Source organism: Ranitomeya imitator, chromosome 1 (assembly GCF_032444005.1).
Source record: "Ranitomeya imitator isolate aRanImi1 chromosome 1, aRanImi1.pri, whole genome shotgun sequence".
In the NCBI taxonomy this organism is placed as follows: domain Eukaryota; kingdom Metazoa; phylum Chordata; class Amphibia; order Anura; family Dendrobatidae; genus Ranitomeya; species Ranitomeya imitator.
The window spans coordinates 490,400,752-490,420,637 of record NC_091282.1 but is presented as its reverse complement, the minus strand read 5'-3'; the positions used below and the strand labels follow the sequence as shown (position 1 = coordinate 490,420,637).

The 19,886-nt window shown below is 41.0% G+C and overlaps 1 protein-coding gene across 6 annotated transcripts in view; it reads left to right on the top strand.

The window, feature by feature from the left end:
• The window catches only part of FSD1L (fibronectin type III and SPRY domain containing 1 like), a 97,569-nt gene that overhangs the window by 51,396 nt on the left and 26,287 nt on the right, over nt 1-19,886 (top strand). For 3 of the 6 annotated variants that reach the window (XM_069765844.1, XM_069765855.1, XM_069765884.1), the window contains 6 exons: nt 852-874; nt 2,747-2,868; nt 7,828-8,037; nt 12,218-12,316; nt 14,487-14,616; nt 16,104-16,133. In XM_069765844.1, the coding sequence (XP_069621945.1) occupies nt 852-874; nt 2,747-2,868; nt 7,828-8,037; nt 12,218-12,316; nt 14,487-14,616; nt 16,104-16,133 (614 nt within the window). The remainder of the gene's footprint in view (nt 1-851; nt 875-2,746; nt 2,869-7,827; nt 8,038-12,217; nt 12,317-14,486; nt 14,617-16,103; nt 16,134-19,886) is intronic. The other 3 variants (XM_069765874.1, XM_069765891.1, XM_069765866.1) reach the window with 1 other exon arrangement.

Here is a 19,886-nt window from a genome sequence, read left to right as displayed (position 1 = left end):
CTAGAATACTCCTGTCATCATTGGGCAGTAAAGTATGCACATCGATTTTTCTGGCTAACATGGTACCACAATACAATTTGTTATTGTACATCATCAGTTATTCTCAAAATTCTCATTTCTGAGAGAAACTCTGTATTCAGTGAAGACTTTCCCATTACTGAGATAGGAGATGGTGGCTGCTACTGATAATATTCTATAGGCGGTAGGAAGGAGGAGCTCTGCCTCTAGCTCCTCCCCCTTATCTACATAGAATTTTAACATAGAAATAAAAATTAAAACTGTTATCTACATTTTTTTTTGGACAGGGAAAAAGTGCTTATTAGAATGTCCTTTAATTTCTGGACAGTTGGCAACCCTGGGACGGACGCAGAGTGCCGGCCCCTATGGAGGCTGTGTCTAGGTCTCTGTTCCGCCAGGCCCCACTTGAACATGAATTAGGAAAGTGACTTTTCAGTCAGTGAGCAACATATTTCTCAATAGAGGTGTGGATGACACTATCTTTCAGAGAGCGACATGATCATCTAAATAGTTTGGAGGTTCCATTGATTTGCTAGATTCCCTATAAGAGAAGGTAATGGTGGATGGTACCTTCAGTGTAATTTCTCAGTTCAATGAAGAAGTGTTTTGTTGTGCTCTTTTCTTTGATGCCTGATGACTAACTCTTCGAATTAACATTGCTGTCTTGTCTTTCTGAAGAGCGGCTTACACAATGACTACTTACACGTGCGCAGGACCTGGCTGTGATTTTGTTTTTTCTTTCTTCTTGCCCTACAATCCTGCATGGAGTTTGCTGCCCTCCTTCACTTGCATGGATACACTAACTTTGCTTTCTCTCTCCTTCTTGCACCAAGGCTGCCAGACAGATCAAGGATAGGTACTGTACCATTATCCTCTTTTTTTTTTTTTTTTTTTTTTTCCTATTTTTTTTTTTTTTTACCATAAATGTTTGTGTTTTGGATATTATGATTGCAGTGTATTTTGTGTGCTATTCTACCATTACTATTATAGAGCAGATCGCATAATTTGGCAGTGCACATAAATTTAGGTGACAGAAAATCTGACATTTAAACACACCATTATTTGGGAAGGGTGGTTTGCTGGGCATGTTGTGCCAACTTAAAGGGGTTTCCCACGAACAAAGTACATTTAATTAACAGATCTTGGATTAAAAATAAGTTCCACAATTGGATGTACTTAACAAAATGTTCCTGTGCCGAGATAATCTTATAAATGTGCCCCTGCTGTGTACTGTGTAATGGCTGTGTTTGACCGTACAGGGACATGGTCTGATTATACCATAGTTCCTGGGCTGGGGAGGAGGCAAAACAGTATACAGACTTTACAGCACAGGATTACAGATGCTTTTTGTGAAGTAAAACATGTTTAGAAACAAGAAGAAAACGTTTTACCTCACAGAATCAGCTGTGATCCCATGCGGTCTTGTCTGTATTTTGTCTTTTGCTTCCTCCCCTGCCCAGTATCTGTGGTATGATCAGGCCATGTCACTGTACAGTCAGACATGGCCATTGCACAGCAGGGGCACATTTATAAGATTATCTCAGCACAGGAACATTTTATTTAATACATCAAATGTGAAAATTATTATTATTCCAAGATCTGTTGATTAAATGTACTTTGTTCATGGGAAAACCCCTTTAACACCAAATCATTGGATTTCCTTTTGGATTTCATAGGTTTTCCTGTTTACAAGGACGTATGTTTCTAATGAAAAGTCTCCAAATGCTAAAATAAGAACACATTTTTTGGGGTGGGTAAAGGGTCTATTTTTTTTTTTGTCATAAATTCTGCCATTTTCGTTGCTGGCCATGCCTGGTATCGCATGTCTGCCCCATTCAGTCGACTGCCAGAAGTAATTCCAGACTTCTCTTTAATATGTCTCTTCCATTTTCATTAAAATCAGGGAGTAGGCACTTGTTGCCATTCATTTTATCGTTTTTTTTTTTTTTTATGGTAGGTTCTTCAGATGTAGCCTAACAAGTTCTGGTTCCGATCCAGTTGGCAGACCTGACCTACATCTGCCTGTTCCTATTGAAATGCATGACTGGATTGGAAGAACTTGACCATTAATGTGTATTTAATATAGAGAATAAGTAATATACATAGTTGCAGCCTTACAATACATCTCCTGTAGGAGCATTGCATTGGACATGTTAAAGATCCAACAGGACAACCCTTCATTGCCTTGAAGGGAGACTTTGGGGGGGCTGTAGAGCTTTCACCACACACAATTAGAATAGCATAAAACGTGGCTTCATCCGTCATTTATTTAATGTGTATTGCCAATCAAACTCTTAGTGAAAACATCTAGGAACAGAAACTCTTTGTGATAGCGGGAGTGCAGTTTGTGACAGATTTGCTGTAAGTAGAACGGGGGCTAAATGTGTAGAATTCTATGGCAGACTGACTAAACTGAATAGAAGTGGCTGTATTCATAATGCTTCACATACATGATGATGGCTAATGATAATGTGCTGTTCCTATGGAGCTAAAGCAAATGTTTCCAACCATACAAAGCATTGGTTACTTCATATTTGGCCCAGGTCCCTGTTGCTCAGCCACCAAAGCGCTTGTAGAAAAAGTATATGTGACTATCCAGTGATTAGCTCCTCCACCGATACTTATCCCAGGCATTGGTGGCATAGAACAGATCATTGGCATTCATTTGGTGCAGGTGCATATTGAATCTCACTTTTGATGTCCCTTTCTCTGTATTCTTATTCCAAAGGGTCACAATGGCTGCCGCTTTTCGTCTTTCGCTGAAACCAAAGCTCAGTGACAACATGACACATTTGATGGTGGATTTTTCCCAAGAAAGACAAATGCTCCAGTCCTTAAAATTCTTACCAGGTAATGGTATTTATAGCAATCAATAGCCTGACAAATGTAATGTTGGAGTTTTCTGTAGTAGGATGAGTATATTTTGTACATATTGGACCTGTTTCGGCAAAGCTTTTTATGCCAGAATTCTGGCATAAAAAGCTGTGAAGAGTCGCTAAATTTTTGTCACAAAAATTTTGAGACTTTTTAACAACATTTTTGCCCAGCTTCGACAAAACGGGTGGAGCTGGAGCATGGAGACCTCTGTTTGAGTGTCAGCGTTCACTACGCCACAAATCTTACTCCAGCAGAGACCAGAGCAAGGTTCGTGGCATGGTGAATACCACTTCGCGCCTCGCCTGATTCTATAAGAGGCATGCTTCTCCTAATAAATCAAAAGCATCGCACTCCTTCCTGTCCCTCAGGGCAATGATGTATGGAATCAGATCTGTGTTACTCTGTATCATTGAAATACAAGAGCTTTATACCCAAGGAACACTTTTATTTTCTGTTATAATTTCTAGTGACTCTTTTAGCCTGCCATGTATGAAAAAAAAGTAAAAGACTACAGCCATGGACTGATGAGCATTCTCGATAGACTACAGATTGAGCTTGCATTGATCTATTGTATGCCAGGAATCATTTTTTTGGCTTCTGCAATTGTATATTGTTTTATTGTAGTGCGTGTTCAGTGCACATGTGTCTTTTTGCAGATCTATTAAGAATTCTAAATAGCCTAGAGGCTGAATTTTTTTTTTTTGGGTCACCTGATATATATACATTATACTATATATATACTGTATATATTATATACTTATTTTGTATATAAGTATTCAGACCCCTTTTGTATTTTTTTTCTGGAAAGGAGAAATGGTCAAAATAATAATAATAAAAAAAAAAAAGACAGTGCTTTCAGACCTCAAATAATGCAAAGAAAACAAGCTAATGTTTTAACTCAGGAAGAGTTCAGAAATCAATATTTTGTGGAATAACCATGATTTTTAATCACAGCTTTCATGCGTCTTGGCATGCTTTCCACCAGTCTTTCACACTGCTTCTGGCGCAAAAATGTAAGCAGTTCTTTGTTTGATGGCTTGTGACTATCCATCATCCTCTTGATTCCATTCCAGAGGTTTTCACTGGGGTTCAGGTCTGGAGATTGGGCTGCCCATGACAGGAATCTGATGTGGTAGAGATATCTCTCTATGTGTGTGTTTAAACATAATGCCACGGAAATGGCTCAGAGCTTAGCGGAGGGAAGTACTCCTTAAGAAAATGGACAGAAACCACAGCAATCTGTACCTTCTAGGATTGACAAATGACCAAACCCAAATACTACTTTTCATTAGCCCAAGGTTACACCCACTGACTTACCCTTAACGAACTCACGTGGGGGCTGATTGTGGGATGTGCTAGGTCTTTCAGAATTTTATGAGATCCTCAGCTTATAGGATATCTTCAACCTCGAGGTCCCAGGCAGTACATATTGTCATCATCCATCAGACCGTTATTAACCCCTTCCCGCCATGGCCCTTTTTCGTTTTTGCGTTTTCGTTCTTCGCTTCCCTCCTTCCCAGAGCCATAACTTTTTTATTTTTCCGTCAATATTGCCATGTGAGGGCTTATTTTTTGCGGGAGGAGTTGTACTTTTGAACGACACCATTGGTTTTACCATGATGTGTACTAGAAAACGGGAAAAAAATTCCAAGTGCGGTGAAATAGCAAAAAAAGTGCAATCCCACACGTGTTTTTGATTGACTTTTTTGCTAGCTTCAATAAATGCTAAAACTAACCTACCATTATGATTCTCCAGGTCATTACGAGTTCATAGACACCTAACATGACTAGGTTATTTTTTAGCTAAGTGGTGAAAAAATTTCAAAACTTTGCTTAAAAAACAAAACCAAAAAACGCCATTTTCGGATACCCGTAGCGTCTCCATTTTTCATGATCTGGGGTCAGGTGAGGGCTTATTTTTTGCGTGCCGATCTGATGTTTTTAATGATACCACTTTTGTGCAGAAACATTCTTTTGATCGCCCATTATTGCATTTTAATGCAATATCGCGGCGACCAAAAAAACGTAATTTTGGCGTTTTGAATTTTTTTCCTCGCTATGCCGTTTAGCGATCAGGTTAATGCTTTTTTTTTTTTTTGTTTGTTTTTCTTTATTTTGAAGGGGGCGAAAGGGGGTGATTTAAACTTTAAGTTTTTTTTTTAATTATTTTTTTCATATTTTTAAGAACACTTTTTTTTAACTTATGCCATGCTTCAATAGCCTCCATGGGAGGCTAGAAGCTGGCACAACTCGATTGGCACGGCTACATAGTAGCGATCATCAAATCGCTGCTATGTAGCTGAATTGCAGGCTTGCTATGAGCGCCGACCACAGGGGGCGCTCACAGCTAGCCAGCATCAGTAACCATAGAGGTCTCAAGGACCTCTATGGTTACCATCCTGATTCATCACCGACCCCCGATCATGTGACGGGGGTCGGCGATGCGCTCATTTCCGGCCGCGCGGCCGGAAGCGCCGGTTAAATGCCGCTGTCAGCATTTGACAGCGGCATTTAACAGGTTAATAGCGGCGGGTGAACTTCCATTTCACCCGCCGCTATTGCGCGCACATGTCAGTTGTACAAAACAGCTGACATGTCGTGACTTTGATGCGGTCTCACCACTGGAGCCCACATCAAATCAGGGGACCCGACATGTGCCGTACTAGTACGGCGCATGTCGGGAAGGGGTTAAGATGGAGTGGTTAGAATAGCCTTACTGTGATGTGAGTGAATATATATCATAAATATTTGATCGATGAACACCCCAATATACATATGTGGACACTGGAGACAGTGTCTAACTGCAATTGTTCAGTTTTTCTTTGAAGATAACAAGTTACCTCTAAGTGTTAGATTTTCCACTTCTCTGCCTCTTGAATATAGGGATCTCTAACTTTGTCTTTTTTCTCAGAGCATTTCTCAGCTGTAATTAGCTGGTCACTGCAGGAGGCCCCTACTTCAAAGGAGATTAAAGCGTTTACTTTCTCATTTCCCTTGTTTTAATTAGTTTCTCTCTTCCCAGCCTCAATTAATCCCATATGTTCAAAGTGCCGGTGATATGTCTTCTCTCTGGAGCTGTCTTATGGCTTTTTCATTTTTCTCTGACATATATAAACATTATCAAAGGAAAAAAAAGTGCACATGCACTAGGAAAACCTGCAGACATGTGTCAACAGAAACTCACCCTGTGCCACCGTGCACAATACAGTTTCATGTGGACTCTAGTGTGAAAAAAAAATGTATTAACCAAAAATAGTTGACTGTGTACAGCTGAGAAAAAGCTCTACTGACTTGTTTCTTCTGTGACTAAAAGGATTATCTTTTAGATACTCTTTTCGAGTATGCTAGACATAAAATAAAAACATAATATAAAAAACATAAAGGCTCGTATGCCCAAGATTTAACGATCATGGAGGGCGTTTTTAATATTTTTTTCCTAATAAATGATTATTTCATTATTCAAAATCTAGGACACTATTTGCTATAGTGCAGTCAATTAGCGATGTTCTTGTGGGTGGCAAGAAGGGCTTTATCAAAGTTGTGTGAAAGATCACAACTTCTCTTTTTAACTGAGAAACTCCACCAAATTGGTTCTAAAAGAGCGCATGACACCATCAATGTACATAATACACAAATGTAACTGCATGGAGTGCCTGGTCCCCTATAAATGTATTGTCAGACTCGCACCCCATTACACGGTAGATGGAAGATACAGTATCTAGCATGCATCCCTTTGTATGATATGTAAAATCATCACTAGTACATCTGACTTGCAGATACAGGAGTGAATGGAGCAAGATAATCTTCTAAGGCTGTCCAAGTGGCACCGTACTTACAATAAACTCAGATTCTGCCAAGTTAGCAGATGGCAGCAAGCTACACAGCAAGGCCCCATGAGCCCCAGGTTGGAGATCCGTGTGTTAAATCAATGTGCCATAAACCTTTGTAGAGGGAAACCTTTAATGTCAAACAGTAAAATGTATAGTCCTTCTTCAGAACTGCATGTACCAATCCAGGTGTCTGTTAGTTTGTGTATCACGTTTCCCAACAGCTATCCGCTGGTACATAATTCATTATTATGTTCTTTTTGGCCCTTATGATCTGATTTCTCATATTAGTAACATAGTAACATAGTTAGTAAGGCCGAAAAAAGACATTTGTCCATCCAGTTCAGCCTATATTCCATCATAATAAATCCCCAGATCTACGTCCTTCTACAGAACCTAATAATTGTATGATACAATATTGTTCTGCTCCAGGAAGACATCCAGGCCTTTCTTGAACCCCTCGACTGAGTTCGCCATCACCACCTCTTCAGGCAAGCAATTCCAGATTCTCACTGCCCTAACAGTAAAGAATCCTCTTCTATGTTGGTGGAAAAACCTTCTCTCCTCCAGACGCAAAGAATGCCCCCTTGTGCCCGTCACCTTCCTTGGTATAAACAGATCCTCAGCGAGATATTTGTATTGTCCCCTTATATACTTATACATGGTTATTAGATCGCCCCTCAGTCGTCTTTTTTCTAGACTAAATAATCCTAATTTCGCTAATCTATCTGGGTATTGTAGTTCTCCCATCCCCTTTATTAATTTTGTTGCCCTTGTTGCCCATATTCTTCATGGTTAACTATACTAATTGTGTTAGTGTGCTGACTTTCCTTCTCTGTCCTTTTACGTCCATCACTGATTTAAAGCATAAGGGAATCGGAAGCCAAAAAGCTGAATCTTTCCTAAACTAAAGAATTGGTGTTTTTCTCTCTATCTTAGCACAAACATGATGCTTTTATGTCCTCTGATGTCTAAAATGGTCGTTTGTGGAGCCAGCAGTGTTTTCTCAGGCAAAACCCTGAGAATGGGGCCAAGCTGGAGTAGACTGACCAGTTATCCACATAGAGAAATGAAAGATTAATGAGTTTCCTTTTTTCTTTTACAGTGCCCAAAGCTCCAGAAATAGATCCAACAGATTGTATGGTTGCTGATAACTGTGTGACAGTAGTATGGAGAATGTCCGAAGAAGACAACAAGATTGATCATTATGTTCTGGAATACAGAAAGACAAACTATGATGGCCTTCCAAGGGTTAAAGATGAGAGGTGTTGGGAGATGATTGATAATATAAAGGGAACGGAGTACACACTTTCCGGTAAGTTTTATTATTACTCTGCTTTAGTACATATAACCTATGGATCCGGTGGCAGACCAAGAGGTCAGAGAGGGCATAAAGTCCACCTCTCTGCCACATAGTAGATTGGAGACCTCTTCCAGGTATTGCATTGAGACTTACCCACTCCTCTACTTTTTCTATTTTTCCTCTTGGCGTGAGTTATTTCGAGGAGGGCAAAAAATTACCAGCTTTGAAATAAAAACAGATAAATGGTAAATTAGCCTCACTGTTGGCATATGTGAAGAGGTTGCTTTCACCTAACCATAGTTCAGTAAGTGTTAGAAAGCTATATTTCTTATATGGAGTCTATCAGTCCGTACTGACAGTATCATTTATAGCCTTGTAGGGGACATGGTGCCTATAAAATTCACACCTTTTTAGTGATCTGTTCACTGCCTCCATTCTACGGAAATTTGCTTAAGTCTTCTAGTTAGGAGCTAGGTCGTACACTGGTTTTGCATATTCCCATCTCACTCACTGGTGATTGACATCAGTAGCTTGCCTGGTAAGAAAGGAGGGATAAGGTGGGGACAGGAACAACCAGTGTTTGAACTGTGCACAAAACCTCTTGACAACACAGAGTGCACCAAGCTCCCTAATTAGCATATTTGATTAAATGTCAGTTTCTGCAGAATGGATTCAGTGAAGAGAGCACTCAAGGTGTGACTTGTAGAGAGGCTATGTTCCCTACAAAAAACCTAAAGAGATGAATTGGGTAAAAGTTGGTGTGATTGTAGCATGTAAGTGTATGTTGACACTGGCCACTAAACAGACAAAACCCAAGACAAAACCATAATAAACAAGCACCCTGCATTAAATGCATAATTAAACATCAATAGTGTGTGAAAATAATATAGGGTGCTTAGTTAACTTAAAGGGAACCTGTCACCTGAATTTGGCGGGACTGGTTTTGGGTCATATGGGCGGAGTTTTCAGGTGTTTGATTCACCCTTTCCTTACCCGCTGGCTGCAATATTGGATTGAAGTTCATTCTCTGTCCTCCATAGTACACGCCTGCACAAGGTAATCTTGCCTTGTGCAGGCGTGTACTACGGAGGACAGAGAATGAACTTCAATCCAATATTGCAGCCAGCATGCAGCCAGCGGGTAAGGAAAGGGTGAATCAAACACCCGAAAAATCCGCCCATATGACCCAAAACCAGTCCCGCCAAATTCAGGTGACAGAGTCCCTTTAATTTTGATTAAAAAAAAAAAAAAATTAAAAGCCATCCCACTATGTCAAGGTGATCCTATTTGTTGTTATTATTATTATTTATTTATATAGCACCATTAATTCCATGGTGCTGTACATGAGAAAGGGGTTACATACAGAGTTATAGATATCGTTTACAGTAAACAAATTTACAGTGACAGACTGGTACAGAGGGGAGAGGACCCTGTCCTTGCAGACTTACATTCTATGGTGTTTACCTCTAGTATTAAAACCTTACTATTTGTCAAATGACATGCATGTGGAGAAGGACTGAGACCCGGCCAGTGGACGCGCAAGCCATGGGGAACCATATTAATACACTGCTCAAAAAAATAAAGGGAACACTAAAAACCCACATCCTAGATATCAATGAATGAAATATTCCAGTTGTAAATCTTTTATTCATTACATAGTGGAATGTGTTGAGAACAATAAAACCTAAAAATTATCAACGTAAATCACAACTAATATTCCACGGAGGTCTGGAGTTGGAATGATGCTCCAAATCAAAGTGGAAAATGAAATTAAAGGCTGGCCTGATCCAACTTCAGTGGAAATGACTCAAGACAAGGAAATGATGCTCAGTAGTGTATGTAGCCTCCACGTGCCTGTATGATCTCCCTACAACGCCTGGGCATGCTCCTGATGAGGCGGCGGATGGTCTCCTGAGGGATCTCCTCCCAGACCTGGACTAAAGCATCCACCAACTCCTGGACAGTCTGTGGTGCAACGTGACGTTGGAGGATGGTGCGAGACATGATGTATCAGATGTGTTCAATCGGATTCAGATCTGGGGAATGGGTGGGCCAGTCCATAGCTTCAATGCCTTCATCTTGCAGAAACTGCTGACACACTCCAGACACATGAGGTCTGCATTAGGAGGAACCCAGCGCCAACCGCACCAACATATGGTCTCACAAGGGGTCTGAGGATCTCATCTCAGTACCTAATGGCAGTCAGGCTACGTCTGGGGAGCACATGGAGGGCTGTGTGGCTCTTCAAAGAAATGCCACCCCACACCATTACTGACCCACTGCCAAATCGATCATGCTGAAGGATGTTGCAGGCAGCAGATCGCTCTCCACGGCGTCTCCAGACTCTGTCACGTCTGTCACATGTGCTTAGTGTGAACCTACTTTCATCTGTGAAGAGCACAGGGCTCCAGTGGTAAATTTGCCAATCCTGGTGGTCTGTGGCAAATGCCAAGTGTCCTGCACGGTGTTGGGCTGTGAGCACAACCCCCATCTGTAGACGTTGGGCACTCAGACCATCCTCATGGAGTCAGTTTCTAATCGTTTGTGCAGACACATGCACATTTGTGGTCTGCTGGAAGTCATTTTGCAGAGCTCTGGCAGTGCTCCTCCTGTTCCTCCTTGCACAAATGCTAAGGTAGCGGCCCTGCTGCTGAGTTGTTGCCCTCCTACAGCCTCCTCCACGTCTCCTGGTGTATTGGCCTGTCTCCTGGTAGCTCCTCCAGCCTCTGGACACTACGCTGACACAGCAAACCTTCTTGCCACAGCTCGCATTGATGTGCCATCCTGGATGAGCTGCACTACCTGACCCACTTGTGTGAGTTGTAGAGTCCGTCTTATGCTACCATGAGTGTGAAAGCACAACCAACATTCAAAAGTGACCAAAACATCAGCCAGAAAGCATTGGTACTGAGATGTGGTCTTTGATCTCCACCTGCAGAGCCACTCCTTTATTGAGTGTCTTGATAATTGCCAATAATTTCCATCTGTTGTCTATTCCATTTGCACAACAGCATGTGAAATTGATTGTCAAACAGTGTTGCTTCCTAAGTTGGCAGTTTGATTTCACAGAAGTTTGATTTACTTGGAGTTATATTCTGTTGTTTAAGTGTTCCCTTTATTTTTTTGAGCAGTGTATATAAATGTCACTTTTTGTATTGAAGAACTAAAATAAAATAACTTTTTGATGTTACACTTTTGTGAGACGCACCTGTATATTCCCTATAAGGCTGTGTTCTTAGTTTATACTGTCAGTTTGGTCCAACAGATTCCATTTAAGTCCAGGGTATGTAAATATCTGCATTAAAGGGGTTGTACAGTCTGCAGTTACTCTGCGACTACAGACTTACAAATCCTCATGGAGATTCTTGGGTGCCTGCAACAGTCATGTGACCTGTGCGATTTGCGTACTCCCAACTATACTGTTTCTGGCCTTTCTCAATAACCTTTCATCAAACGAGGCCGCAACCATCTAGTCTGAACGTGGTCGAGAGTATGCATATTGTATACTTGCAGTCACATAACCGCCAACACTGGAGAATCCTGTTATTCGCAAGTCTGCTGTCACATATTTACAAAAGTATTTGCACTTTTTTTTTAATAACATTTACTCCTCAAAGTAACCCTCCATCCTGGTACTGAAAAATGACTTAACATTTTTCGTGTCCAGTCACCTTACCAGTTGCCCTCGACTTGCCCTTTACTGCCTTCTTCTCTCAAATCGGTATTCCATTTCCATTCCTCCTGCACGTGATATCGGGAGCGAGGCAGTAAGTCTAAACCATGCTCTGTTTTTCCAAACTCCAGTCACTGGACAAGTTAGGGAGGCATGGTTTAGACTTGCCATTTACTGCCCAGTGCCCATTTTGGATGCAAGAGGAAAATCATTCTGATTTTAGAGGAGGAGGCAAACGGAGTGCACTAGGAAGTGACTACACATGAGAAATGTACAATTATGGTACTTTTTTTTTACTGCCATGGTAGAAGGGTTGCTTCAAGCATAGTGACGGTTGCTTCAAGCATAGTGACTTTTTCGCATGTGTTCCTTCCATATTTTTCAATATTAGTTGGGAAACCTGTCCGGTCATTTACTCTTCGTTAATTTACCCATTTCCTATCAATGTTACAATTTCTTTCCCAAATTTAACTACAGATAGTATTTTAGGGGTTTCATTTTCATCGTTTTCACCTACAGGTTTGAAGTTTGACTCCAAGTTTATGAACTTCAGAATACGTGCTTGTAACAAAGCTGTAGCAGGGGAGTACTCTGATCCAGTCACACTGGAAACCAAAGGTAATAAGTGACGCTGTCTGAATCGATAAATGGCTAGCTATCCATTTAGCTAGCTAATTATCCATCTTCCTCCTCACTCGCCAAAGCTATCTGCTAAAGATCTCCTCTCCCTATTACTTTCACTATATATCCCGTCATATTCTTTTTAGCCATTGTCGGTTTATCAGATGTTTCGTTTCGACGGGTGACAATCAAGTGACCAAGTACGTTCACTTTAGTGCCCACAGAAGATACCATTTTCCCTCTACTATATGACTTGTGTGAGAGTCTGTGTGGTTTTAGCAGGCCTGTTTTCTGCTAGTCTCGTTTTTTGACCACTAGAATTGCCATGATCCAAAATGGTTGTTCTTGCCAGACAGATGAACCTGTACTGGGTGTGTAGAACTGTAGAACACCCCCAGGAAACAGTCCTATAATTTCAATTTTTTTGTCGGCTTTTCAACAACATTAATGCGATCTCTAAACTATGACCAAGGATTGGAGTGCTGCCCCCAATCATGCGTTACTAAGGTGATCTACCCACGTGCACCAATAACCTCTTGAAAGATAATTTTGAGCAGATTTGCCCCTATCATGATCTAATCCAGAAGATCCCCACATGGCCTCATGATGACCTTGTTTTTTCCTGTCTCGTGGATAATTTAGAAATGTCTTTATAACAGAAGGTTTCTGTTTGATGGGTTCTTTATTTCCCTTGTGAAGCCTCAATACTGGTAACATTAGTAGGATAAGTTGAAGAACGCCTTCTGTGATCTCCGATTAAAGATATTTTTTTCTAGTAGAAACTAATTTACCCTGAGGAATTTCTAAACTATGGTAATAAGGTCAAGATAGAGAACTGAAGTGGCTGAAGACACGTCAACTTGTTCTCAGGCTTTCACGCCAAAGAGTCACTTCACATTAATAGGAGCCAGACTGCAACTGGAGCTGACTACTGGTGAGCGCTCTGAAGCCTCGGAGACAAAACCTGAGCTGCTTTTCTGTTTGCCCATTTTTTCCCATCTTCTGGGTATCTGTGAGCACAGTTTTAACCCTTTTTTACAGATGGTGTTTTGAGCCTTAATGTGAAGGCAAAAATTCATTTTTAGGAAACCTGTTGCTTTTATCATTTTTATTTTATTTATTTTCTTTTTCTACCCGGGCTTTGTGATGAAATGAAAAAGTTGCTTGACACAGGCTCTTAAAGTGTCAACTTCAGCATATGTGGTATGTGCTTTCCATTAGGGCTTTTAGTATATTTTGCAGTTGTAGTACACCCTTTTATCCTCCCATCTTTCCCAGACTGTTTTTAATTAGTACAAAGTACAGCTGGATCATATTCTTCCCTCGTTCATTGAGATCTAGGCACATGGCGTTTTATAGAATTTAGGGTGCCATCTGAGATGAGGTCACTTTGTAGATGGGCTTGCGCAGTAATGATCTAAAGTCTTAACCAAGAACATCACATTTTTGTAACCTGTATAGCTTTAGTAGAGCGTATATATTCATCAATTGCAGAGTGCTGGTGCTTAGTGCCTGAATACATGTGTATATCATCCTCAGGATACGTGCATTTACATATTACTATTATGCTACAGATGTGCTAAGCTTTTTTTTTTGCTCTGTCCAAATTACCGGAGACTGACGGAAATAGACTTAAAGGGGTTCTCCAGGAATGTAATATAATAATGTCCCCTGTCACATAATTCAAACGCAGACAATCCTATTCAAAAGTCAAAACGGGCTGCAGTCTGAATAACCACTTCTCCCAAGACCCGTCCGTCAATTGACAGGAGCTGTATCGAAAGCGCGCACACCTGAGCTGAGAAGTGTGTGACTGATGAAGAAATACCGTACATTTTCTCAGTTGACTTGGCACAAAGGATTTTTTTTAAATCCAGCCATACTCCTCCTTCCTCAGTCAGCCGAGTAAAAGATCTATTTCTTCTTCTGTCACACGCTGCTTATCCTCCTCAGCCTATAGAGGTATGTGTTCTTGGGAGCTCTGTTTATTCAGACTGCAGCCCATTCTGACACGTGACTAAAACAGGCTGTGTTTGAATTATGTGACGGAGGCCATTTTATTACATTCCTGTAGAATCTTTGTCATACCATTAATATAAAAGGTGCATAGTGGTTTTAAGGTATGGTTTTTTCTGTAAGGTCAAAAATTGTGCTTCTTTTACTTTAGCACTGACGTTTGGTCTGGACAACACATCATCCCACCTTAACCTGAAAGTTGAAGACTCCTATGTAGAATGGGATCCAATGGGAGGAAAAAGTCAAGAAAGTAAAGTGAAGGGAAAAGAGAACAAAGGCAGGTAAGCGGAAATGGATTTAGATGGTTCACCACATACATTCCTTCTGTATAAGGACATATGTCAGTTTGCTTAATATTACTTGCAATACTACATGTCATGAACAATCATATGATGTCAGAAATTTATTACCAGTTTAAAAAATCCAATCTACGGCAGAGGTCCCCAACTCCAGTCCTCAAGGCCCACCAACAGGTCATGTTTTCAGGATTTCCTTTGCATTGCACAGGTGATGCAATTATTACCTGGGCAAGACTAAGGAAATCCTGAAAACATGACATGTTGGTGGGCCTTGAGGACTGGAGTTGGGGACCTCTGATCTACGGTAATCTTTCTTATAAGGGACATGCTGATGTAGTGGCCAAAGCAATGGCCAAGATATTTTCATTCAATTGCACTCCAGATTGAATATCTTTTAGGTTTTGTAAAATCAGTGGCTGGCTCCTCCATCCTCCTTTTGTTGATGGTCAGTTTTGTCCTTATTCTTCAATTCTTCATATGTTTTAATAGTTAGAATTTCGAAAGCTTTGTAACAAATATTGAACTCCAAGCTTTGGCAACGAATTCATTGCTAAAATTCTGGCTGCCTGTAGCTTCCACTAGGGTGAGCACATTGCATACTGTTTTATAAGTACAATAGGCGCCTTCTACTGGTGACTGTAGACAACAAAAAATGTTCTGCTTTAAAGGGGTTGTCCAGCATGGTCTACAAATCAAAAATTATGTTTACTCCTACCGATTCCCCACCACTGCTCCATAGTCCTGCCGGGTTCCTAGCCAGCCTTTCTAGGTGAGGTCAGGCATATGAGTGCTGCAGAAAATTCCTGGGTGGTGAGCAACTTATCAACGCTGTGACCAGTAACTGGCTGCAGTGGGCACATGCATGCCAGAGGAGGAAACGTTGAGACTGGCATATTATTATGTTGCATTGCTTATAACACCATCATATTCCACAGCGCTTTACAGAGATTATCACCTCTGTCCCCATTGGGGCTCACAATCTAGATTTCCTATCATTACGTCTTTAGACATTTGGGAGGAAACTGGAGAAAACGCACACAAACACAGGGAGAACACACAAACTCTTGCAGATGTTGTCCTTGTTGGGATTTGAACCCAGGACCCCAGGGCTGCAAAACAGTGTTAACAACTGATCCACCGTGTTGTCCATTATCTCATCTGTATGATGTTCGATGACAGATGTTCATATTAAAACTTTTAACGATTCATTCAAAAATCTTAAAGGAATTGGGCATGGTCAGGATTATATGATGCATTTTTACTCCTGCCTACATTGAAAGCAAAGGAAATGTTGAAATTGTTTACCTGGATTCACAATATATATTATTACTACATTGCTAACTTAAGACCTATAAATATGCAATTTCTCTGTGAAGCAAACTGACATTTCTCCATTTCTATCATCATTCTGCTCATGTACTGTGAAAACCAAATTACTCACCATTGTGCTTGTTTCTGTTGTCTGACAGTGGCCATGTTACCTTGAAGAACAGTCCCAGGTGAAGAAAATGTAGATATGAATAGCACTAGGACCTTTCTTCTGACTTGCCTGGAAATTTCTAGCATTAAATTGTGTCTAACACCTAGTTTCCTTTGAATTCTCCATGCAAACAGTCTTGCCAGCCTTCCTTAGATCACCGAAAGCATTTGTCTTTATTATATATATATAATTTTTTTTTTTTTTTAAACTAAAGTGGAATGTAAGGTTGAGTTCACACAAGGTGCGGTGTTGGAAATGAAAAAGCGATGGCCCGTGCATGAACCCTACCTCCGTTTCATAGGTCTAAAGTATTCCACTTGACAGATCCAGGAATCTACAGTCCTTAAGCCTGGTCCTGTTTACAAGCTTACTTGCAGCTTTTTTTTTTTATAAGTACATAAGCCTTGCACATTACTTTGCTAATTGGAAAATTATATGGGCTTTCTGTTATCTCAGTCAGGCTGCTGGATTTTTGTTGCTGGAAATGTAACTTTTTTTTTCCTGTATGCATTCATCATTTATGGGTAAATACTTAGTTGGCTTTGTAAGTTATAATTCCTATGTATTCATCATCACCAGCCATAAGCAGTAATGGAAACAATGTAATGATGTTGCCCATAAATGATCTCCTGTACTAGGGAAATGCTCTGTAGTCTCTGCCTTCACTTCTAGTATATGGAGGCAGGACTCCCCCGAAGAGAGCTCTCCATGAACCCCAAAAGTACTCCGGTTTGTGTTACGTTTTGTTTCTTAGCCTGGCTTGTATCTTTTATTTCTTTTTCATGCTTTCGTATGCTACCCTTTCATTTGGTAAGTAAATTCTTCCAAAACTTTATGTTCTAGTCGTCTTTTCAATTTTTATTTGCATTTTGAATGTGACTATTGGATTTGGCCTGTTGAATTTTTTAAATTATTTTTTTGCAGTTTTTCTTTGGCTGCACTTTGAATGTCGCAAATTTTTTTTTTCAACAAATTTGCCTACTAAAAGTAATACACTGTTAAAATTATATGATGGCATATAAATGCCAAAATTGGAAAATGATGTAGATTCGTTCATTTAAAATAAAGTTGTCCATACACTTTGATGTTTCATGGCGATTAGGTCAAGAAGATACAAGATGCCCTTTATATCACACTCTGGATTTGAGCTTTTTCTACCCCAGTGCCTCCTGGAGCTCCCAGTGTTAGAAAAGATGTCTTGTCCAACATCGGTATATGTGAGCTCTTCCTATGTATGGTTGACACAAAACCAGAAACTTGTATATCTCTCTTAAAGGGAACATGTCAACTGATTCATTCTACCCTAACAAGTAGCATAAATCTAAGACTGGCATATTTTCCTCTGAAATGCTCCGATGTTTCAGTGGAATGCAGTGTGAAAAACCAGTTGGGGACCATAACCCAAAAAGAAGTGCATTGAACAGCAAGGTGGATTGCAGCTGAGGGGAAAAAGAAAAAAAAAATCTTTAAATCTTAGCGAGTGTGACCTGAGCGTAAGTGTGAACGGCGGTAAGTGTGACTTGTGATTCAGGGATTTTCCAAGGGAGGAATTACTGAATTGCTGTCTGTATCTTATTAATACTTTGCATTTGTTTTGTTTTTTGTATTTATTTAACATTTCTGTGTGGTGCAATTCCCATTAGGAAATGTGCTCCACCATTGTTAATGCTGTCCAGTGCACATCTTGCCACATGTATGCAGTCCTTAATCAGCCGGTCGAGGGTGCATACTGCTGTGCGAGATGTGAGCACGTTGTGCATTTGGAAGCCCAGATTCTGGATCTAAATGTGCAGCTGGCAACACTGAGATCCATTGACAACATGGAAAGGAGTCTTCTGCTCACTGAGCAGACGCTCAATGGGATAGATGAGGTGGGGATGGTAGGATGGAGCTGCAGGACAGTGAAGTAGCAAGCTGGGTGACAGAAGGCCGGGTAGAGGGAAGAGTGCCAGGGAGGCTAGTCCTGATCTGGCACACCCCAATAAGTTTGCTAAGTTGGCAGATGAGGGGGGTGCCAGTACAAGGGTAGCAGTGCTGCAGCCAGGCATGTCCTCTGAAAGCCGGAGGAGTGACTGCTCCAGTAAGGAGGGAAATAGGAGAGCAGGGCAGGCCAGACAGGTGCTGGTGGTGGGGGACTCAATTATTAGGGGAACAGATAGGGCAATCTGTCACAAAGACAGGGATCGTCGAACGGTGTGCTACCTACCTGGCGCTCGAGTCCGACACATCGCTGATCGGGTGGACAGATTATTGGGAGGGGCCGGTGAGGAACCAGCGGTCATGGTGCACATTGGCACAAATGACAAAGTAAGAGGGAGGTGGAAGGTCCTTAAAGATGATTTCAGCGAATTAGGCTGCAAGCTGAAAGCAAGGACCTCCAATGTGGTATTTTCCGAAATACTGCCTGTGCCACGCCAGGGAGGCAACGGGAGATTAGGGAGGTTAATAAGTGGCTCAAGAATTGGTGTAGGAAAGAGGGGTTTGGATTCCTGCAGAACTGGGCCGACTTAGTTGGCTACAGGTTCTACGCTAGGGAAGGGCTGCACCTCAATGGGGAGGGTGCAGCTGTGTTGGGGGAGAAAATGTCTAGAAGGTTGGAGGAGTGTTTAAACTAGGGAGTGGGGGGGGAGGGTATTCAATTTATAGGAGGGGAAGATAGTGCAGATAGAGACCTGGGCACAAATAAGGAAGTTGGGGGTGGCGGTGGCATGGGGGGTGGGGTTAGAACAGTTAATAATTTAAGAAAGAATAGAGGTACAGAGAGGAACATCAAGTGCATGTATACTAATGCCAGAAGCCTCGCCAACAAAATGGACGAATTAGAACTAATGTTGTTGGAGCACAATTATGACATGGTGGGGATATCTGAGACATGACTGGATGAGAGCCATGACTGGGCTGTTAACTTGCAGGGCTATAGCCTGTTCAGAAATGGCCGAATGGATAAGCGAGGGCGAGGTGTGTGTCTATATGTAAAGTCATCCTTAAAACCCATCCTGCGTGATAATATAGGTGAATCTAATGAAAATGTACAGTCCCTGTGGGTGGAGATAAGGGGACGGGGAAAAAATAATAAATTACTGATAGGGGTTTGTTATAAGTCTCCAAAAATAATAGAAGCAATGGAGAATATCCTCGTAAAGCAAATAGATGAAGCTGCGACTCAAGGGGAAGTCATTATTATGGGGGACGTCAACTACCCTGAAATAGATTGGGGAACAGAAACCTGCAGTTCCAGCAAAAGTAATCGGTTTTTAACAACTATGAGAGACAATTACCTTTCACAACTGGTTCAGGACCCAACAAGAAGGGGGTCACTGCTAGACCTAATATTAACCAACAGGCCAGACCGCATAGCAAATATAAGGGTTGGGGGTTACTTGGGGAACAGCGATCACAAAATAATAAGTTTCATGTATCCTTTAATAAGATGTGTAATATAGGGGTTACAAGGACGCTAAACTTCAGGAGGGCAAATTTCCAACGGATGAGAGAGGATCTTGGTGCAATTAACTGGGACGATATCCTGATACATAAAAATACACAAAGAAAATGGGAGAAGTTTATTAGCATCCTGGATAGGACCTGTGCACAGTATATACCGTATGGGAATAAACATACTAGAAATAGGAGGAAACAAATATGGCTAAATAGAGCTGTAAGGGGTGCAATAAGTGACAAAAAGAAAGCATTTAGAGAAAGGAAGTAGGTAGTGATGAGGCATTAAATAAATACAGAGAATTAAATAAATTCTGTAAAAAGCAAATCAAGG